Source organism: Solanum pennellii, chromosome 1 (genome assembly GCF_001406875.1).
Source record: "Solanum pennellii chromosome 1, SPENNV200".
In the NCBI taxonomy this organism is placed as follows: Eukaryota; Viridiplantae; Streptophyta; class Magnoliopsida; order Solanales; family Solanaceae; genus Solanum; species Solanum pennellii.
In genome coordinates, this window is record NC_028637.1 from 100,348,593 (window position 1) to 100,370,377 (window position 21,785).

Below are 21,785 nucleotides of genomic sequence, written 5' to 3' on the forward strand. Positions count from 1 at the left end.
TGAGCCATTTTGTAACGACAGGGGTATATGTGAGCCGTTTATATAACGGTAAAGACATATATGAGCCACTTTTATAACGAGGGATATATGAGTTCCAAATGATAAAGTTGAGGGGTATATCAGACCCTTTACCCATAAAAATTAACGGGGGAGCAATCATCAAAATCTCTATATATTGAGTAGTCCAAGACATTTCGTTACAGGAAGGTCGCATATGGAATTATTAAGATGACCCAAATTTTCAGAAGGGAGAAAAGATGAGCCGGCCATTCTTCTCTTTCAAATTCGCCTTCTTCTTCTCCCTTTCTCTTGCCGCTTCATACACTGTCACTTCAACCCCAACATTTTACTCCTTTCGTAAGATCAAACTACGTGCCTCCCCGTCCGTACCCAAGGCCTCAGTCGCCGATTTGCTCGCTCTGTTAGGCCCACCTCAACAAGCCTTAGCTGTTAACTCTCAAGAGGCGCGTCAGCTACGTTCTTGCTTCAAATTCCTAGTTCCTTTTTCTCCCACTCCGAATAGACGCTCGTTGAGTGATGATCCAAGGAGTATAAACGAACAGAATGAGCTTATTTGGTGGCCGCCGGCGCCGGTAATGGAGCTTGCTCGGATCGCTGTTGATTCTGGTGGTGATACTGCGTCTGTTCAAAGGACTCTTGATCCAACAGTCATCCCTGTGAGTTTTCATATCTATCTGTTTCAACAGTATTTTCTGTACGAATTGGCTTGCTATAAACACAGGGAGGAGATAAGTTTTTGCCTTGTAATTATATATAAATCAGATAAGACATTTGTTCATACATTTCATTGCAAAAGCAAAGCCAATTATTTCAGCTCATTGTATACAATACATGATGTTGTGATCAAAATTTCCTTGAGGATAATCTATTATTGGCATCTGATCTGATGAAGATATTGGGAAACCTGTAAAATTGCTCTTTGAAGCTAATAGTTCAATTCTTTTTTCAATAGTAGTAACAACATAAGAAGAGAACAAGGAACAGTAATCTGATATATTAAACTAAGCATGTGGTTATCTCGTTCTTGTTTCAAATTGCTTGTAACCAATGTGTAAAATTTCATTTCACAAAGCTGAACTGTCTTGAAAAGTGTTGGTATAGTAAATAAACAGGTTGTAAAAGTGCCAAGTGTTATGGCAAAACTTAATAAATACTAAACAGATAACTGAGAAGTGAGACTTACTGAAAACTTGATTCAGAGGAAGACAATGGATAACTGCAAAATTCAAAAAGTGGATATAGGGATGGCAATTCGGCAGGGTAAGGACTTGAAATTTAGCAGGGCAGGGTGGCATTATTTGCCTCTGGCAACACTAATTCAGGGCTACATACCTGTTATAATTCTATTAAGAATTAACAACAAATAGTTCTTGTTTTTATTCTCTTTGTCATGAAAGCATTTGTGTCAAAGTCTCTATACAGATAAATGATAAATGCACAAAGATATGTACATTTTTGCCTTTTTGTAATGCCTCGGGTGGCTGCACGAAAAATAGTGCTGATCATTAATCACATTCTAACATGGCTGGAAATTTTATTGGTACACCCTTTGTACAATATTGTTAAATGCTATATCGAAGTACCTTACCTATAACTTGTGTAAAGGAACTAATTTCAGCGGGAAAAAAGGAGAGTTTTAGCGCCATCTAAAAACTTTATTGATGGCCCTTACTAATAGGGTCTCTTAAGTCACTAGCAATTTATTGAAATGCTTCCTCTTTCAATTGTCTTTCTCAGAGATTTTTTACAGTAAGTGCATCCTCTTCAATGTGCAGGTTCCTGACATTGAAGGATCAAAGGAAGACCGATGTGAACTTACCAGAACTCCTTATGGGAGACAGTTTATTAATGAGGTCAGCATTAAAATGGAACTTCTAATTCCTCTTGAAATGAGAATTTCTGTTGCCGGTTAATGTTGAGTTCAAATGTTGTTTTGTAGGAGATAAATTCATACCTCGAATCTTTGTTTGAAATGATTGTTGCTCGGGGACCCAGTGTTGGGCTGAATGTATCATTGTCGCGCTTTGATTTCTTTCATGGTCATGTCTTTCTTTCCAGAGACTCTGGAAGACTTGGGATCTTGTAAGTTAACATGAACCCTTCACCGTATTGAGCACACATGACAAAAATGGTGCTTCTGTTGCTCGATTGTTCACATAAAGTCGTTCTCTAAGAACTCTTCGTTGTAAATGACCGTGCAAATACAATCAGATTTGCGTCTAATTACTTGGCTAATCGGATATTTTTTCTTTCAAGTGTTTCTTTTACTTTGGCTAATAATAAAGTGAACTAGGATAAGAGAAAACTAGAGAAGAAGACCGTTCACCTATTGGAAGAATGTGATTGATGCTCATTTAACTGATTCAGTTACATTTCTATTGCCTTAACTCAATCCATCTTAGTAGCAGCAGGAAGATGGTAAAACACAGATCTATTTGAATTGTAACATTTCTGCAACAAGCAAAGATAAAAGGCAATCTGATCGGGTTTCTGTGATTTTTGTCTGTTATTGTAAAGTCAACCATAGTTGTTGTGTTTTCTTGAATATCTTTATCTTGTGTTATATATCAGTTATCACACTCCGTTGTTGGGAACCTTAAGGATAAAAAGAATGCAGCGTCTAATTCAATTTGAATTATCTACTTGTTCAAGACTTGAAGCTGTAGTATGCATATTCTGCTATGCACAATAGTTCAACTAGAAATCTTCAATTTCTTTTACTTAATCTTCCAGTTCTAGACACAGCTATCATCTAGTAATAATGCTTTTCAGTAAGATAATGGTTTAACAAGGTGGATAAATTCCACAATTATAGTGAATCCTGTTGACAGATCCACAAGAAAGTGTGCGTTTATAAACTCGAACGAGTTTCTACTTTGTTGAAGTAAAGTATTCTATGCAGTTGATCACTGGCTGCATGTTCTCAAAGGAATTAGAGCTTTTGCTGCTCTCTGCAGTTTCTGTTTTCCGCAAAAGACCGAGTCAGAGGTTTCTTGGTTTATGATTTGTTTTTTTTATGGGGTTTAGTGTTGTAGAAGCTATCATTGTGAGTGCACTGAAGCTACCTGGAGATGTGCACTAGATTACATATTTAGGGTAAAAAGCCATTGGTGGAAACCATTCATGGATCATCACTACTTTCTCTCAATGAGAACCAGATTGGTAAGATGGGGATCTGGAGGATTTTAGTTGTAGAAGTAGAATTCTCGTTCCTCCAGTTTGCTTAAGGAGTTAGACTTAGTAATTTTTGGGATTGAGGGACTTCACTTATTTTCAGCAGCCCAGTTTTGCTCTATCAGAAGTCCATATACACTAGGTTATGTCGTTGAGGAAGGTTAACATTCTATCCACTGTGTTTTGACATTTTTTAGTCTATACCAAAAATCCAAAAAAGAGATACAACCATGATTCAGAGTATGAGTGTTTTCACATATGCTCTAAAAAACATCTTTGGTTTCTTTTCTTCCACATCTCTCACCAAATGCAGGCAAGGATCGTATTCTAGATTCTTCTAATCCTGTAATCCGAATTCCAAAATACAGACCTCTTGTTTGTTAGCTGCTCAGAGGCAGCTCTTAAAAGATACTCTGTATTTGATTAAATATGATAAGGAGATCCTCTTGTTTGTTAGCCTGTTAAGATGTAGAGAAGGTGAGAAATTCCATTTATCCTGTAATCCAAATACAAGATTACCCATTGTCCCATTTCAATTTGAACCTGCCTCCAACCAGTCATACCCTCTCTACTCTGTCGACCGTAAGATGGATGTGGGTGTTTCTTCAGTTTTGTTTTGTCCTCACAAACTATTTTTTTTCTTTTCTATATTTATTTCTGTTTCTGCTAATATTTTTCATTTTCTTTTTGTGTGGTGGTTCATCATAAATTGATTAGTTTTGCACTGGTTGTGAGCCTGCTGCAACCCTACTTCTTTATCCGAGACGGGGATGGTAATAGAAGGAACCTATCTTGAAAGACCTACAATCTCTTAGAATCCATGTAGACATAGCAAAATAGTAGGCCACAATAAAGTAAAAAAATCTATATAGGTGATACCAATTAGTTAAGAATATATTTAGCCATGTTAATACATTTATTTTAGTGTTTTACTAGGAATCTGTTGATGTTATCAGCGATTTGTATATCAGTAGGAAATATAGGAACTTGTGCTTTCAATTTTTATTTTGTATTTTATTGGTTCAAGATAAGCTTAAATGGGTGATATGATCAATGAGGATTCATATAGTGATCCCAACTTGCTTATGATTTAGATGCAAGTTGTTTGTTGTCGTCTTGTGTGTGTGTGTGTGGGATGCTCGTGAGGCTAAAAGGTGCAAACACTTTTCAGGTTCCATGCTAAGGAGTATCCAGCATATGATAAGGAAGTTTTTCCTTGCAACATGGGCTACTGCCAAATAGGTAGGTCTGTCTGCATCTTAACCACTTCCTGTGAGATCTACTGAATTCAGAATTGGATTTTCTCAAACTTTATTTACCATCAGCAGTCTTCAATCCTTAAGCGTATTAGAAGGACAATACTGATGTTCTTTATACTTATGTTATGTTTTATTGTTCAGGAACTAATGTTTCTTATGATGATTCAATGAATTTGCGTAACATATTGTGGCTAGCTCCATTAGCTAGCAACTCCTCAAATGAATGGTTAGCACCAGGTATGTGTCTTTGAGGTTCTCAAATTACACTTAAGTGACATGTTTCCCAGTGTAGTATACTTTACTGCATGGACCATATCAAAGATGCGGAAGCATCTCTACGACTTGCATTTTCTTATTTCTTTTTGTCTTTTTTTTTCTTTGGGTGGGTGGGGATAAAGAGGACATTATGTTTGTAATCTAATGGAGTTCATCAACTATGCCTCAATCCCAAGCTAATTAGATCCGCTTACTTACAAATTACAGTTAATAGCTGCAGAAATGCAACTATAGTTTGGAGTTTAATTACCAAGATTCTTGAGAAATTTATGGGGCTGTTAGTGAACACTGTTCTGGCATGTATCACTGGGATGAGAGCTTTCACACATCAACTCAGATTTCATCTTGATTCTTGATATTCCCCTTTGAGAAACAAACTCACTGTGAGGAACTTCCTTTGGCTTTATTATTTAATAGTAATACCTTCGAGTTGTCTTTGGATAAAGTAGTGTAAATTGTGACATGATGCTGTTGAATTTCTAAAGAAAGGTGATCTTGTTGCTACAACTAAGGTAGGGGTAAGGTCTGCGTACATCCCACCTCCCCAGACCCCACTTGTAGGATTACACTGGTAAGTTGTTATCTTTATTAGTTGAGTTCCACCGTCCACGTCTTTAGCTTTCCCTTATGTTTGTCCATGTTTCTCAAGTATCATTTCGCAGTATCTTGACAATATTCTCCAACTCTGAAGCCACATAGAGCAGAGAAACAAGTTGGCTGTTAAATACTTGTCTTTGTAAATAATTATAAACTGAACATGGTTTGTCTTCAAGAAAATAGAGTCACTTTATTAATACAGTAAGGTGCTAGATTGCTAAAAGTTGTGAGAGATATTATGGAACAAAAAATAAGTTGTCATGAATATGTTATTGTCATCGGTTTCTTAAAGAAATATGTATCCTTGAGTTTAGCTCCTAAACTAACTTGTTTCTGTGGATCCCTTCCACAAATTCTGGATCCCTTCCACAAATTCACGTTATTAATTTCCTGTTGTTTTGATGACATGTTGGTAGAAGTTCTTTCCAACTCTCTGGACCAGCAGTGAAGTGTCTTCCTGTTTAAAGACATGGTTGACACTTCATTCAATTTGTCTTGTAATGTTAGTAAAAGTTTAGTCGTAACAAGTTTGTGTAACTTTTTGATTTGTGGACAATCAATGAGATCTTCAATGACTTAGATAAAAGCCCCTGCCTATTGGGCTGTATGACAATCACTTTTTTTTCTGGTGAGTGACAGTTTAGTACTCTTGAGGGGAGGGGCTAGGGAGATGGGAAATGAGTATCATTTTGAAAAAGGTTTTCATTTTTTTGGGCTTCAAATAAAACACTGCTCAATTGACTTAAAAATACCTAGTACAAGCTACAAAATGACAAATCCAATCTATTAGGATAACTGTGAACATCCTGATGATCTGTAGGAATGAATTAATTAGGAAGAGATAGAGAGAGGAACCAATTTTCACTCGCAGATAAAAAAGGTTACAATAAAGAATGTATCTTTCTTTTTTATTAGCTTTTAANTATCATTTTGAAAAAGGTTTTCATTTTTTTGGGCTTCAAATAAAACACTGCTCAATTGACTTATACCTAGTACAAGCTACAAAATGACAAATCCAATCTATTAGGATAACTGTGAACACCCTGATGATCTGTAGGAATGAATTAATTGGGAAGAGATAGAGAGAGGAACCAGTTTTCACTCGCAGATAAAAAAGGTTACAATAAAGAATATATCTTTCTTTTTTATTAGCTTTTAAAATTAACTTCCATGTTACATGTTTATAAATAACTTTGGATTTCAAAAACAAAAGCTAGCTTTGGCAACTAATCACTGCAACTGGACAGGAGTCTTAGTTGTCCTGGATGCACGTCCAACTGGAGTCATATACAAGGACCTCATACCCGAGTATGTTCAAATTGCCAGGACCCTGTATGAAGGTTTGAAGTTTATTTAAATTTGAAACAACAATTCAAAGTTAACCTTATCATGAAAACTTTGGAAACGTTTTCTGATACAATCATTTACTGTTCGCCAGATGATTTTGGGGACGTTGCTTTTGATGTTAACTACCTAAACACAGGAGGTGAACCTCCTAAGTTTCAAATTTTCATTTGCTGACCTCTTTGGAAAGGTTTGACTGTCAATTTGCAGTTTCACGAAGTGAGTATCCATATACTCTATAAATATTGCTTTATCATTGTCATGTAATTTCTCTGCCCGAATCGAAATAAATCTTTGAAATATTTCTCAGTATTTGATTCTAGCGCATTCAAGTGGATGGTTGTTTAGTAAAGGATTTGTTTTACGGAGATTTTACTATTGGAATCGCGAGCCTTTAGTCATTTAGTTTGTGAGGGGAAATCCTTATGACAAATATCCTCTCTGGATTATACTGTGAAGCTTGGACAATGAAACAATGATTGAACTGTGGGATTGTAGTGTAGGATTTGTGGGTTCATAGAAACTCAATAGCTTTTGTTTATTCCACGTTTATATGATAAGAAATCCATTAAACATTTAATATTTTATTGTAAACTCAGTTATTAATTTGAGGTTGCTTATGAACTTGTATGTATCTGCTTTTGTGATCGAATTTTGTATCTCAAAGACGTCATTACTCGAAAGGGTTCATAATTCTATAGTCTATACGTTGTCTCTTAGCTATTGTGAACTAATTTAGGCCTTACGGTAATGTAAGTAAAGGAAAAAGAAGACGTTCTTAAATTTTAAGCAATGAGATCGTTAACTTAAACCCAAGAACTCCTGAAGATTTTAAAAACTGGTACTTGGACATTTTTTACGACCAAAGAAAAGGAGTGATTAATAAGGATATTTTTAGGCTGGTGCCGATATGAGTTTTCTCTGATTCATTTTTTTTATAAATCCTGAAAGTGAAAAGAAGTATACTAAAATTTAATTGAAATATACAAGTGAAAATGAAACAACTTATTAAATTAAATAGTTTTTATCTCTCGAATGTCCAATGAATTAATTAATTTTTTTATAGCATATTCTATTTTTTTCTTTATCAAGTAAACTAATTGTCATTGAATAAGTAAATAAATTTAAACGATTATTTTAGAATGAAATTTTGTTAGTGGTTGACTAAACTTCGAAACAATTTTTTTCTTATTTTAGGTTCACGGTGTCATACAATCAATGCAGTTGTATGAGACATCTTTCTTTATTTCACATATTAGTAAATTTAAAAACATTTTTTTCCCATAGATATCTCTTTCTAATAAAAAGTAGGCCGAAAAAAAATAAATAAAGCAGCGCATCTCCACGTAGATTTTGGGGCCCACAAAAGATATTTAAGAAACTCATAGCTTTATCCATTTAGGACACGACTTGCGCACTATAATAAGTCATATAGGAAAAAAATAAAAAACAAAAAATAAAAATCGAAACCCTTGAGCTTTTTTTCTCCTCTCACTATTCTCGCGCTTCGCTTACGATCATCTTCACCACAATATAGGAGTATTATTTATGTATAACAATTGCAAGAGTTGATTGAGAATGGTTTCAGGGAGGTGGATAGAAACTGGAGCGGATCTATGGAAAGATAGGGCACGATCGCTGCAGCTTCGTCTTAGAGACCGTCTTAGAGTCGCCGTCGATCATCATCGTCGCCGTCCGAAGATCTATGATGGTTACTTATCATCTACCGTCGAACGATGGCTCCAACGGTTCAGCGATTTCCGTAGAGATACTCTGCCTTCTTCTTCCACTTTCTACCGTAAGAAAGGTCAGTTTCCTTTCCCTTGCAATTGCAATATTGCATCTAGTTTGGTACATCGAAAATCTGAATGCAGGAAACGCTAGGTAGAGTTTGCAACATGGTTAGAATAAGAATTCAAGAAAGTGAGAGTTTGTTAGTTTATTCAACAATGTCTTCTTCAAGAAAGTTTATTCAATAATGTTTTCTTCAACAAACTATTCAAGAAAGTGACTGTAGTTAGTTTATTCAATAATGTTTTCTTCAAGAAAGAAAGTGACTGTACTTAGTTTATTCAATAATGTTTTCTTCAAGAAAGAAAGTGACTCTAGTTAGTTTATTCGAGAATTCAAGAAGGTTTTCTTCATAATAAGTATGTGATTTCATGCTGAAAATTACTGAAATTAGTTGCTAAATTTACTCCTATTACCTACATTTGTCTTCCTAGGGAATTTTTGATATGTTAAATCCCGCGTTTCAATTTCCATTGCTCCCTTCATGACTTGGAAGGTTATTTCCACTAAACTATTACTCACTTGTATTTGCTAACTTTTAGATATTCAAAAACACAAAAAGAAAAAAAGTAACTTCGGTTAAGAGTATGAAATGATCGCATTGATAAAGTTTCTTTGGTATGACATCTGGGCTTGGCCATGTAATACTATTTCAGTAGTTGCTAACACTGAGCTTCATTTTTTGAACTTCAAGTGAAATATTGAAATATTGGTTGAAGGTGTATTTGTGAAATGGACTTTTATTTCAAGTGAAGTCATACCCGAACATAGTTTCAACTTCAATTCAAATACTGCCCAAATGCCTGCTTAAGTGCACCATCATTGTGTTGCCTCCCCTCACTTTAAGCAATTAAGGAATTGTGTCTAATAACATTGCTTATAACTGCAAATTGTGCTGTAAAAGCTATACGAGGATTCTTCAAGATGCTTTTCATGGTTGATACTTATAAATCTTTATGCATATGACTGCAGTTAGCAAGGATATTGATCCAGAAGCAGATTCAGTCCTGACTCGCATGCTGCAGGCTGTGGCTGTTCCTGTGCTTGGAAATGTTTGTCATGTGTTTATGCATGGCCTCAATCGTGTTCAGGTAAGCTAAATCTGGGTGAGTTACTATTTCAGCTGTTGCCTAGTTGAGAATAATAACTCGACAACTTTTGCAGATATATGGTGCAGAAAAATTACATCAGGTGCTGGAAAATCGAATGGAGAATAAACCACTTATTACAGTAAGCCATGTTCCTGAGTTACCTCCAGTTCCTTCTTTTAGGCCTCACCTTAGACCCCTGGAGTTCATCTTTTGATATCTGGTTCTGTTTTGTAAATCAACTCAGGTGAGCAATCATGTTGCTGCTATGGATGACCCACTAGTTATTGCTGCATTACTTCCTCCCAGTGTTATTTTGGATGCACAAAATTTGAGATGGACACTTTGTGCAACTGATCGATGTTTCCGCAATCCTGTTACATCTGCCTTCTTCAAACATGTCAAAGTTCTTCCTGTGTCCCGTGGGGACGGTATTTATCAGAAGGTATTTTCTTTCTGAGGTGCTGGTGAGATTAAGTTATTGATATTCTGATTGTTTCTACATCACTGTTGATGGATGATGTATTTGATGTCTCGCTCAGCCAGTCTAAAATGTTTTCTTAAAATGTTGAAAGAGACTGATATAGTTTATAGCTAATTCTCAGTCTATTTCTGCATGTTCTGCAGGGGATGGACATGGCTATTTCAAAATTGAACCGTGGTGGATGGGTGCACATATTTCCAGAAGGTAGTCGCTCTCGTGATGGTGGCAAAACAATGGGTTCTATTAAAAGAGGCATCGGAAGGTACTCATTCTTTCTAAGTAATAAAGTGTGAATTGTATGATTATCCTTAAGTAGGTAACTTGTGAATTCCATGATTGTCAAAAAGGACACCAGTTTGTTGAATTTGTAATTTCATGTTATTTGGAAAGAACAAGACCCAGAGACAAGGTATTGTTGGAGTTCTGTAGATATCATGGGCAGATTGATTCAATTGTATTTCTGTTGGATACCTGTTCGTTTTTTACTCTGCTATAAAATAAAAAAGATCCCCTTCTCTCCGTCCTTCCCCCCTTCTATTAATTAGATTTTGTTGTCTTTATAAGGGTTGGTGCTATGTCTGAGACTTTTGGTTGTCTTAATAGATTGATCCTGGATGCCGACAATTTGCCAATAGTCATCCCTTTTGTGCATACTGGAATGCAGGACATCATGCCTGTAGGAGCCAAGCTTCCCAGGATTGGAAAGACGGTATGTAAATCTCATATTGAGGATGGTGAATAATGCAGCGGCATGTATCATGCACCAATATTATTAGGTATAGAGAAATGGAATCAAAGAGAGAATCAATTGTCATTGCTCTAATTTAGTTACCATTTTCAACTTGTGGGATTCATGATTTACATTCTCTTGGTATACTCTTAATGAGCTGTAAAAACTGCAGGTGACTGTTCTTGTTGGTGATCCCATCAAGTTTGATGACTTGCTTGCTGCTGGCGAAAAGGATAATATTCCAAGAGGAAAATTATATGATGCTGTGTCAACAAGAATTGGTGATCGATTACATATGCTCAAGGCCCAGGTGGAGAGACTAGCTGTCCAGGAAGCACTACAATCACAACACTACCATGATTATGTTGCTGAACAAGCTGCTGGGATTGTGCAGCACGTTGACTGGGAAGCTCTAGGCATGGACAATTACATGAGCATTGGGGAGGATCATGCCTCTCCTCCAAGGCAAGAACCTAGTAGTGAACAGCCATTAGTTGAGAAGCAGATGGAAGAAAATAGTCAGGATAGATACTTTCGGTTGGGCTTTTCCAGGGAAAGTGGAATTGTATCGAGGATTAGAGATTACATGGGTTCAACTGAATTGATGCTATTCTCTGCTCGATGTTTAGTTGCTAATAGTAGGGTAAAAGAAAATTTTGAGAATGATAGCTCCATTGGAGGCTTGGAACAACTGTTGGATGCCCTTGTATGAGAGTCAGATTTTACTTCAATTGTAGAGTTTTACTGGTTTATATTTAATACCACTATAACTCGTTAAAACGTACTAGAAGAATAAATTTAATACTAGTGTATCAAGTTGAAATATCTTGTCGCATTATTATGCTATGGTTTATGGTCCCTTGGCTTAGCCCATCCCATTTCCAAGAAGGTTTTGCATAATTTGTTCTGTCATGTTGGCCCTTGATTTTTCTCTTCATTTGGTCCTTTTGCTTAAGTTTGTGAGTTTCTACCACTTTGGGGTCCTATGGGGTCAGATCACCCATCACCACAGAAGGTACAATAATGATTCTTGTCGTGATTAGGATAGATGATTATTCGGTATGAAGTGTTGTTTTGATTCTAGAGGGGTTTAGTCGTATTCTTATAATGTCTTCCTTTTGATATCATCATTAATTTTTGTTGGTCGTGTCTAGGTTATCACATTATTTTATGGTTGTAATTGATTCCTTACTCGTAGCTTTATTTTCTCACCATTGTTTTTTCTTTTTTCATACTTATTTTGATATGTTGTACTTGAGCTGAAGGTCCTCCTGGTAGAGGCGACCCACGTAGGTTCCAGGAGTTCTAGCACACACGCGTGCACGCACACACGTATAGTAGTAAGTCCGTTTGAAATTAAGTTTTATGCCATTAGCACAATGACAAGTCCTTTTGAAATTAAACTTCATGTCATTAGGAGTATGATCTGTATACATTTTACTTTCTTCAAATTTCATTTTGTGTAATTACAAATCAAAATATAATTTAGAATAGATTACAATGTATCAGAAAAAAGTTAATCAATCAATGAGGGATCGAGTTGCAAGAGAACATATTTGGGAAGGAAAAAAAAAGACTTAATCGAACGGTTAAGCTTACCTGAAAGAGCAACATAACGTGCATCTGACGGTTCAATCAAACTCAAGTAAGACCCACAGCAGGGACAAAAGTGGAAAATTAAAAAACTGGAAACTCGACTGATTTAACAAAAGAGAGGGGAAAGCGACTCTGGTGGGGTTGATGGTATCTTCTTCGAATTTGAATTGAATTGAATTGAATTCAATGGAGAAGAATATCTGTTAATAAGATAAAAATGTTAGAAGAAGACGAAGATTTTCTGGAATCAGAAACTCAACTTACCGATGACCAGAAAATTGAGATTGCCAAATGGTTCCTTCTTAATGCCCCCGCCGGCGAAATTCAGTACGTCGCCAAAGGTCTTCTTCTTCTCTTTCGTTTATTTTCTGCGCTATTTTTTTTTGTAATTTGAAGGTTTTTTCGTGCTTGAAATTGTGACCGCATTGGTGTTCGTTTGCGATCGGCAGTTTATTGTTTCCATTTTTGGTTATGAGCGTCATTCGGATTGATTTGCAGATGTTAGAGCCATTTTAAAGGACGAAAATATATATAAGAAAGCGGCCGAGGAGTCATTTCCTTCGTACAACAAATCTCACTTGATTTGTCTCGAATTCCCAAACAGAAGTGGCGATGTAAGTCTCTCTCTTGTTTTCTTTTTTCATTGGGTAACTTAGATCTTTGAAAATGTAATTTAGACTAATCGTGTCTGGAACAATCTTCAACCCAAATAACGAAACAGTGGCAACACTTAAATTGATTACTCAAAAAGAACAATTACAGTAGTGAAATTTGGTAGTTCAGCTCTCAAAGAGCAGCAATTGCAGTATAAAAAATACTAAACAATAAGATGGAAAGAGGTGAAAAAGCTTAGAAGAAATAAGATGAGAATTAAGCGAATGTTGCTATCATTCTTTGTTTCCCACTACTCTGCCATTCTCCTGCGTATAACAACTTTTATCACGTGCTTGTCCTGATCCTGGATTGAGATGGATAGCATGATCTAGCTCGTGTGCTGGAGGTAAACCTTGTGGTTTGCAAAACACATCTTCATATGAAGCCAAAAGGAGTCCATATCAGGAGGATAAGGAGGCGGACCAGGACTCTCACGCGTAACTAGCCGGAGGCAAAAGTAAGAAGACACCACCTCAGTTTCAGTTTGTCGTCCTAACGTGTGTAATTGCACAGGTTCAGCCTTACGAGAAGGCCCTCCAATCCAGCTGTACTTTTGTCCCTTAAGGGAGAACTCAAAGAGACGTCGAGAATAATCTTGTAGAATTGACCCCAACGAACTCAACCAAGATACCCCCAAACGATATCTGCCCCATGTAGCGAAAGAACATATAATTCCAGCACAAGATCACACCCCTGGATCGACAAAGGGACTTGTCGTACCACCCCATCACAGCGAAGACGCTGACCACTGCCAACCACTATCTAAAAGGAGGTGCAGGCTCAACAGAAAGATTCAGAAATTTGGCAACTCGTGCTTGCTCAAAGTTATACGTGCTTCCTCCATCAACCAATACTTGCACCAGGGAACTCCGGACATGGCCATTAAAGCGAGGGGTAGCGTGAGAAGTACCCCCTGACAAGGCATGATATGAAATAGTAGAATGAGCTTGAACCTCTAAACATTGAAGTTCTTCAGCTAGGATATCCTAACAAAAGGAGTCCGGCAACTCAATTGAAGATTCAGAAGACTCCTCCAAAAGAAGGAATTGAGGAAGTGCCTTGCACTTGTGGCCAATATGTATTTCTCGTCACAATTGTAGCAGAGCCCTTTGTCTCGTCTAGCCTGGATCTTGGTGGCCGTCAGGTGCTTGAAGGGAATTTTGGGAAAGGCAGATGATGGAGCAGTTGGTTTAGATTGATCTAAAGGAGACGGCGTTGTGGGGTAAGGCAAAAGGGTTTGAGTTCTGGGAAAAGCAGGACGAACTGGACTTTTAGCGTAATTCAACTTCTGCTCATACATATTAGCCAAACGTATGGCCTCTTCCAGAGATGTGGGCTCTTTAATAGAAACTGCATCTTGAATATCTGACTGAAGACCCGAAATAGAACACCTAACCAAAAACTCATCCGGCAAGTGAATGTTTCATAGATATAGCCTCGAACGGGGCGCAAAACTCCGCCACAGTGGACGTTTTGTAGAAGCTTCAAAAGTCTGCTCTCCGGAGAGCGCAATAATGTATCCCGAAATCGGAGACGGAGCTTCTCAGCAAAATGTAGCCAATCAAAGAGTTGCTTGTTGCAAAACATCCAGCGATACCAATCGAGAGCCTCACCATCCAAATAGAACGATGCCAATGAAAGTTGATGAATCGTAGGATGGAATAAAACTCAAAACAACGCTCAGCTTGAAACAACCACGCCTCGGCGTGTTGACCATTAAAACGACTAAGTGCCACCGCCGCTGGTTTGTGTAGTATTGTGAGCGGACCAGAAGAGTTAGATCCACGAGATAAACACACAGCCGCCTGCCTTGGATGAACAGGATCAACAACAGCTGACTGAACAGCCACAGTGGAGGTAAAATCCTGCACTGAGTCAAGTTGTCCACACGAGTTGATAAAAGAGAAACTTCCGTCGAAGAGTCCGACAGTACAGCACCATCCGATTTCTTAGAAGTATCCATGGAGTCCAAAGCAATGAAAGCACCAATTGGAACAATCTTCAACCCAAATAACGAAACAGTGGCAACACTTAAATTGATTACTCAAAAAGAACAAGTACAGTAGTTAAATTTGGTAGTTCAGCTCTCAAAGAGCAGCAATGCAGTATGAAAAATACTAAACAATAAGATAGAAAGAGGTGAGAGAACTTAGAAAAAATAAGATGAGAATTAAGAGAATGTTGCTATCACTCTTTGTTGCCCACTACTCTGCCATCCTCCTGCATATAACAACTTTTCTCACGTGCTTGTCCTTGCCTTAGCCTAGGATATAGTCTTGTAGCTTTTTGTTGGGCTATTTAATTTGTTGGCTTTTCCTAATTGTCTCAGGCCCATTCTCAATTTCCCTACTGACTTGGGCTGGCTGATCCATAACAGTGTCATTGAAATTGATAATTTCAGATTTGATAGTTTTCCGTAGTTGAAGAATAAAATGTTAAGTGAACTGTAAGCAATGCTTACGTATAATGCTTTTCATTTACGTAGTAATGGTCACTTGGAAGCTATTTTCATGATCTAGCTATGTAAAGTTGCTGCTCACTAATTTGTAGGTACTGATTACATCCTTCAGTGAGGTTGATAAGGATGAGTATCTTGATCCCCGAACTGCCCAGGTTGCCAGAGTTGACCATGTCAAGCAAGTACGTTGTTCAGTTAGTATACAATGCTAAATGCTATTTTTGGATTTTTTACAGGTTGGTGTTTTGACTGTCTTCTTGTTGATAAGATTAATAATTTCATTGGATGAGGCACCTCCTTCCATGTGCCACTAAAAAACTACCTTGCAAAAACACAAAAGCACCAAAAATGGTGCTGGAATTTATCATTAAATCCCCAGTCTCTTAATTTCCCCAATAGTTGCATGATATTTAAGTTAAAAAGCTCATAATCTTGAAGGGAATCATTTAATAACTTCTATTATCTTTTTTATAATTGAAAAAGTCCATTTCACTTTTCCTATCAGTTGAACCGACAGAACTTAATAAATGATAATCTAAAGTGACGATGAAAAACTTATCTTTTTCCTGCTGGGATCCATAGAAGCGGAAGCAGGTTTGTAAGGATGAGTATTTTGTTTCGAAGGTAATTCAAAAAAGCAATAATATGGACAGACACAAACAACCTGGTAGAGATGGTGGGACTATATCCAAGAATGTGCTTATTCTGAAAGAAAGGAAAAGAAAAGTAAAAAGATCAGGACGAAGTAAGAAAAGAAGAAAGAGAAGCATACATATAGTGCTGGGTTTACTCCTTTTTATGCTGTGCAATTAAAAATCTCGACATAAACTGGTTTTATGCTCATGTTGTTTATCCTTAGTTTAGTAGACATCTTCTGGCTGATTGGAACTTGATTTGTTAAACACATTCAGGCATTAGGGTTAAAGAACAAAACACCAGGGTGAATTGTGTTAACTGTTAGGTTGGTTTTCATGATAGAAATGGATATCAAGAATGAAGATGTTGTAAACCTGAAAAATGTGCTTTGATATAGCAAGCACTTGATTATCCTCATTATTCAATAGTTATGAACTTCACATAAGATGCATTTTCTATGCTTGTTAATGGTGATGGAGTGAATACCAATTTTGGAAAAGTAAAATAAGTCTCTTCTACCATAGCTGGTCCATGGTTTTAAATTAATCCTCATTAGTCTACTATGCTGAATGTCACATAATATGCATTTCTTTTCTATTCTTGTTAAATGTTAATGTGATGAAGTAGATGTAAATAGATTGGAAAAGTGAAATAAGTCTCTGCTTAATATAACAAGTGCATGGGTTTATTCATAATTCAAGGGCTGTGAAATTAAATGTATTTCCCTTCTCTCTCTTTTTTTCCTAGTTATTGTTGCCGTGTAATAATTTATGCTCCCTTCTTGTAAGCTCATGGTATGTCTGCATTCTAGGTTTGTAAAGATGTTAGGCCAGCAAGAGATGAAGAACTTCCATCTGCTTTCGTGGAAGAATATAGGTAAGCATCTGTAGGGTATGAGATATATTTCTCAGTTTAATATCTTTGGTATTGATTCCCTTTTTAGTTACTCATATTCTTTTTTTTCCATTGAGATGTTGAAGTTTTTCTATATTATGACATTCACAATTATTTTGCCTAATTGGGCTTATTTTTTAACCATGCTCAACAAGACTTGCAAATTCAACCTCAGTTCTCAGACGGCACTCAGATTATAGTTTAAAATATGCTAGAACAGTTGCATTTCTTGTGGAAATTTTCTTTCCGGCTTAATTGAAAAAAAAAAGCTGCATGTTTTGGTCTGCGCTTACCGAAATCAGTCTGAAAATAAATAGTTTAGGCTAATCTCTCATATATAGATGCTCTTCTTCTTAATCAGTATCATTTCTTCTCTGTCCTTCTATATTACATTCTATGCCTTATCTTTGGAGATATTCTTAGTACTCTTCACCTTAGTCCTCAAGTGTTATCCTACATCATGATTCATGTGTGTGTTTATTCCATCAAGAAATCTGATTCATAATACACTGGTTTACCTTTTTGTACATCTTTATTGTTGAGGAACAGGTGTCTCCAAATTAATGGGTAACGACATGAATGTCAAACACTAAAATGGTAGTAAGACACCTAAATTTGGTATTATTGGGAGGCATTAAGAGTATTAAAGGATTATATTCTGAGAGTGAAGTGAATTCTTCAACCTAATGCTTGACATGCAGATTATAAAAATCATGTTTTTGTTTTATGTGAGTAGTTCCCTTCTTAACTTGGTTAATTATTCTTCTCATTAGAGGCTTTTTTTATGAGTACTGACTTTGTGATTACCATTGCTTGCCAAATTCTCCTAATCATGGTAATTCTTGTGTAGGTCTGCCATGGATGCTGAAATTATGAAGTATGTGAGTGAAACATATCCAAAAGGCATCAGTTCAGTTTACTGTACGAAGGGAAAGGATGTGGAAGAGCCAGGATTCGACTTTGAACTTGTTGTGGTGATTTCAGCTGCTAGGCATAGTCCTCAGAATTTCTGGTGTGTTAGATTATTAAAATTCTAACTCTGACTAATTTGTGCAACACTCCCCTCATAATTCCTAAATAGTTATACTTATCGTGGTGCAGAACTTGTAAACAGATACTGAGGTAATAGGTTGCTATATATAAACAAAGAATGAGGGATTCTATTGCCTATTTTTCCTATCGGCTTCACACTTGTCACTTGCTTCAAGTGATATCTTGTTATAGCACGTCTGACTTGTCAATTGGGTCAACTGATACTTCTTATAGCTTTGTCTAAAGAACCTGATACTATATGCATCATCTGTAGTAATGGAAGCTGGCGATCAATATGGAATATTGAATTTAAGGATGAAATTCAATCTGTAGAAGTGAGAGGCGAGATGCAGGTATGCTTTCATCAACAGTATGAGCCTATAGTGTTTGCCTTTTGGTTTCCTGATCTTTATTTTAACCCTTTCACAGTTTTCTAGTTTCTTCACTGACTTTAGTCATGAATGTAGACTCTACTGAATTATTCTTTTTGGATTGAGCCGACCTTCTAGTTTAGGGGTGAGGGTAGTTGTCGCTTTGTTGTTGTATCAAAAGCTTAATTATTCAAACTTGTATATGCTTTACCTGCTCTGTATTCAGGTTGGCGCACATTACTTTGAAGAGGGAAATGTACAGCTAGATGCAAAACACGAATGTAAGGATACAACGCTAATTCAGGTAAGTGACTATAGTTCTGTTCATAAACTTCTTTTTGCTTTGTTGCCGTGTCTCCTGGTCTTAACTCATAAGAGTATAGCAGCTGTTCTCTGCTGTAGATTGTGCTGTTTCTTAACCAGTGCTTAGTGTTAACGCTTCAAAACAGCACATAGAGACTGTAGATTGATGCCTCGTGAAGGTACTCGGAGAATGCAATGAGTGTTTAAACTCTTTTGGCAATAAATCATGATAAATTTTCTCAAAAGAAATTTAAGGGCGCTCTTGAGTTTAGCGATTTTTCACCTCCCCTTTGCAGTGTGAGACTGGTTGTTGGTACTTGTTTTCAATAAGCAAAGTCTGTTAGTTCTCAACTTCATGGTATGTATTGTTTCCAGATTACCATGTCTGGAGCAAAATTATAAGCATTACTATCCAACTCTAGCAGTAGAACAGACTTCCGTCTATGATAGCTTTTTCATAATTTTCTTTCATTTAACACGATTTGTCGTAATTTATACTTTCAGTGAGAGTAAAAGGGCACTAGGATGGTTAGACAACCAAGAAAATGAAAAATGATATAGCTACTTCTGCACATCCTACTTTGTGTATCTGTGTAGAGACTGAAGGTCATATTAATATTAACACTCTGTATCTTAAGCAATCTGGTTGGAAATCATATTGTAGAAGAAATAGAAGTAGCATGTTAAGAAAATAAGTGGTGAGATACAACAGTTTCTGGATATCCTATATTTTGCTGGTCTATTGTTGGAAAAGGTTAAAGCTAAAAAAAATTAGAAAATAATCTTGAGTGATCTAATTAGTAATCGAACAGGGAAGAAAAGAAGTAGTATGGTCAGACAGCCAGAAAGAATAAAAAGTGAGACAACTGTTTCTGGAAATCCTATTTGCTTAACTAGTGTAAAATTTGAAGGTCAAGGTAAAGGAGAAGTTTTTTCTTGAACAATCTTATTAACTCGAAGAAATAATAGTTTGATCAAGCCTATCTTGTGATTTTGTTTATACTTTCAATGGTTCAAGTTTGAATTTACTGATTTTGTGGTGTCTTTCTTAGTCCCCAGATGATTCTGCATTTTCCCTGGTCAACATTATTCGCCACCATGAGACTGAGTATCTGGCTTCTCTTCAGGTTTTTACGTTGTTCCTGCATCACATTCAATCCCTCTTTCTATCATGTCACCTAACACTTCCCCCTTCCCTGCCCCTCTCTTCCACCACTTCTCTATCAAGTCTCTGTTGCCGGTATTTTTGTTCCAAGTTACTGATCGAGTTTTTACTGGCAGACATCTTACTTGAAATTGCCTGATACCACTTTCAAGGTACTCCTTCAACTTCAAAGCCTTCAAATCAAAATATTTTAAATGAAAGACGCATGAGTGCTTGTCATTACTCATTACAATCGCACAGCAGTCGTGTTTTCTCACTATGTCTTAGCTGGGAGAAACACCTCTCACCACCTTGCACCATGAAAAGGATACAAATAAATAAATTCTCATCTTTTGCAGGACTTGCGGAGGAAGCTTCCCGTTACTCGTACATTGTTCCCATGGCACAACACTGCACAATTTAGCCTTACAAGAGACATTGAAAAAGAACTTGGAATTGGAAAATAGAAACAGTGCACGTCTTTTGTACAAGTTGAACATGTATACACCATTCCTGATATGACAAGCGGGTTTACTTGAGATTGCCGTCTGTCATTTGTTGTCTTCTCCCTTGTGTTCCTTTGAGGGAGGGATTTTCACTTTCAGTTATTTTCCATGTTTGCTAATGTGTGAACTTCCCCTTAGTTGTTAATTTGCCAGTTGGCCTGAGGGAGTTGTGTATGTTGTGAAGAGTTGTCAAGTACTGAATTGGAAGTCTTTCTTCATGGTTTTTAACCTTGGAATGACTGAACAATGCTGGTGAAGAATGATAATTTTTAGTTGTTATAGTGTACTTACTTTTTTCAAAGGTTTGAAAGGTCGAGGCGAATATAACCATCAAAATGTTCAAACTTTGTTGTAATTTCATATAATTTGTCCCTTTTAAGATTTTGTTGGATCATAACACCTGTGAACCTTTGTTTGGATGGTTGTTATATCATTTAATAATTTATCCTATTGTATTGTCATCAGGGTTGGATAGATTGTATCACTTTGTATGTCATGTATGACCAATTTAAAGGACAATTATGGTGTATTGAATTGTATTCTCATCAAGTTTGTATAGATTTGTATCATTTTGTGTGTCACATATGACCAATTTGAAGGGCAAACCATTAAGGAAGGTAGGGGAAAATGAATAACTAAAAATGTGTTATGAATGACAAAGTATGATAAATAGATAATAAACAACGATAAAATGAGAAAAATAAGTTACGGTAAATGATGAAATATGATTAATAATTAATAAACAAAGATAAAAATACAAAAAAATTCCGTTACCGGGAATCGAACCCGGGTCTCCTGGGTGAAAGCCAGATATCCTAACCGCTGGACGATAACGGATGTTGTGTATATTGTTCTATTTAAAATTAGAAGTAAAAACTATCGTCCAATTTTGTTTTTCCCTTTAGTGTCCTATGCAACGATCTCCACACCTATATTTTACTACTCATTCTTAATATGTAAAGAGTAAAAATAGAGAATGGGCACTATAACCCGTTTTTATTTTAGTTTCTATTCTTTATTTTTAGAAAGGTGGATAGTAGTTTTACTATTTTAATATTATTTTTATTATTTTGTAATTAACATTATTTACGTATAATGCCATTACTTAAATATCTTATATTTGATTTTTCTAAAATGTAAAAAATTAAAAATAAAAATGTTAATTTTTAAACTCCGTAATACATTATCAGAGGATTTTTGGGAGTAACATAAATCTTGAAAGGTAAGTATTTATGTACTGTTTAAGTAATTGTATTTCACTTTTATTTAAATTGCGCATTAATTATATAATATTTGATTGCAATTTATGTTATTTAGAAATTTAGAATAAAGTATAATTTTATCTTAAAAATAAATTTGAAAAAATAAAATATTATATCACATAAAAATTATATAAAATGATTATTTGGAAAAATAAAAAACGATAA

The 21,785-nt window shown here is 36.1% G+C and overlaps 3 protein-coding genes and 1 non-coding gene across 8 annotated transcripts; 3 read left to right on the top strand and 1 right to left on the bottom strand.

Annotated features, from left to right (window-relative positions):
- The first annotated feature begins 185 nt into the window (after window positions 1–185).
- Window positions 186–7,305, top strand: LOC107008604. 3 transcript variants are annotated; one of them, XM_015207713.2, is made up of 8 exons: window positions 186–677; window positions 1,797–1,874; window positions 1,961–2,103; window positions 4,367–4,437; window positions 4,596–4,691; window positions 6,575–6,667; window positions 6,766–6,890; window positions 6,982–7,305. In XM_015207713.2, exons 1-7 carry the CDS (start codon window positions 258–260, stop codon window positions 6,846–6,848), a joined length of 984 nt encoding a protein of 327 aa, XP_015063199.1. In that variant the 5' UTR covers window positions 186–257; the 3' UTR covers window positions 6,849–6,890; window positions 6,982–7,305. The 3 variants fall into 3 exon arrangements, with proteins under 3 accessions (XP_015063199.1, XP_015063198.1, XP_027773132.1); XM_015207712.2 differs by having other exon boundaries at window positions 6,766–7,305; XM_027917331.1 differs by lacking the exons at window positions 6,575–6,667; window positions 6,766–6,890; window positions 6,982–7,305 and adding an exon at window positions 4,938–6,228.
- A 796-nt stretch (window positions 7,306–8,101) lies between these two features.
- On the top strand, window positions 8,102–11,599 carry LOC107019948 (tafazzin). Its single transcript, XM_015220330.2, has 7 exons — window positions 8,102–8,478; window positions 9,435–9,553; window positions 9,627–9,692; window positions 9,798–9,995; window positions 10,178–10,296; window positions 10,638–10,743; window positions 10,937–11,599. The coding sequence occupies exons 1-7, from the start codon at window positions 8,250–8,252 to the stop codon at window positions 11,474–11,476; spliced, it is 1,377 nt and encodes a 458-aa protein (XP_015075816.1). The 5' UTR covers window positions 8,102–8,249; the 3' UTR covers window positions 11,477–11,599.
- Window positions 11,600–12,456: 857 nt separating this feature from the next.
- On the top strand, window positions 12,457–20,808 carry LOC107008379 (F-actin-capping protein subunit alpha). 3 transcript variants are annotated; one of them, XM_015207387.2, is made up of 10 exons: window positions 12,457–12,701; window positions 12,859–12,974; window positions 15,565–15,654; window positions 16,920–16,984; window positions 17,853–18,014; window positions 18,309–18,387; window positions 18,632–18,709; window positions 19,761–19,835; window positions 19,990–20,025; window positions 20,212–20,808. In XM_015207387.2, the coding sequence occupies exons 1-10, from the start codon at window positions 12,578–12,580 to the stop codon at window positions 20,317–20,319; spliced, it is 933 nt and encodes a 310-aa protein (XP_015062873.1). In that variant the 5' UTR covers window positions 12,457–12,577; the 3' UTR covers window positions 20,320–20,808. The 3 variants fall into 3 exon arrangements, with proteins under 3 accessions (XP_015062873.1, XP_015062874.1, XP_015062875.1); XM_015207388.2 differs by having other exon boundaries at window positions 12,477–12,687; XM_015207389.2 differs by having other exon boundaries at window positions 12,542–12,701; window positions 19,761–20,025.
- Window positions 20,809–21,123: 315 nt separating this feature from the next.
- TRNAE-UUC lies at window positions 21,124–21,195 on the bottom strand. The gene has a single exon. It is a non-coding gene; the product is annotated as a tRNA-Glu (tRNA).
- Window positions 21,196–21,785: the final 590 nt, after the last annotated feature.

Excerpts from the sequence above, each read along its gene's own strand:
- LOC107019948 (XM_015220330.2), top strand. The coding sequence starts at position 8,250 with ATGGTTTCAGGGAGGTGGATAGAAACTGGAGCGGATCTATGGAAAGAT. Across the intron at positions 8,479-9,434 it reads CACTTTCTACCGTAAGAAAG|TTAGCAAGGATATTGATCCA; the intron begins GTCAGTTTCCTT and ends ATATGACTGCAG. Across the intron at positions 10,297-10,637 it reads ATTAAAAGAGGCATCGGAAG|ATTGATCCTGGATGCCGACA; the intron begins GTACTCATTCTT and ends TTGTCTTAATAG.
- LOC107008604 (XM_015207712.2), top strand. The coding sequence starts at position 258 with ATGAGCCGGCCATTCTTCTCTTTCAAATTCGCCTTCTTCTTCTCCCTT. Across the intron at positions 2,104-4,366 it reads TCTGGAAGACTTGGGATCTT|GTTCCATGCTAAGGAGTATC; the intron begins GTAAGTTAACAT and ends AACACTTTTCAG. Across the intron at positions 4,438-4,595 it reads CATGGGCTACTGCCAAATAG|GAACTAATGTTTCTTATGAT; the intron begins GTAGGTCTGTCT and ends TTTATTGTTCAG.
- LOC107008379 (XM_015207389.2), top strand. The coding sequence starts at position 12,578 with ATGTTAGAAGAAGACGAAGATTTTCTGGAATCAGAAACTCAACTTACC. Across the intron at positions 15,655-16,919 it reads GAGTTGACCATGTCAAGCAA|GTTTGTAAAGATGTTAGGCC; the intron begins GTACGTTGTTCA and ends TCTGCATTCTAG. Across the intron at positions 18,388-18,631 it reads AAGTGAGAGGCGAGATGCAG|GTTGGCGCACATTACTTTGA; the intron begins GTATGCTTTCAT and ends CTCTGTATTCAG.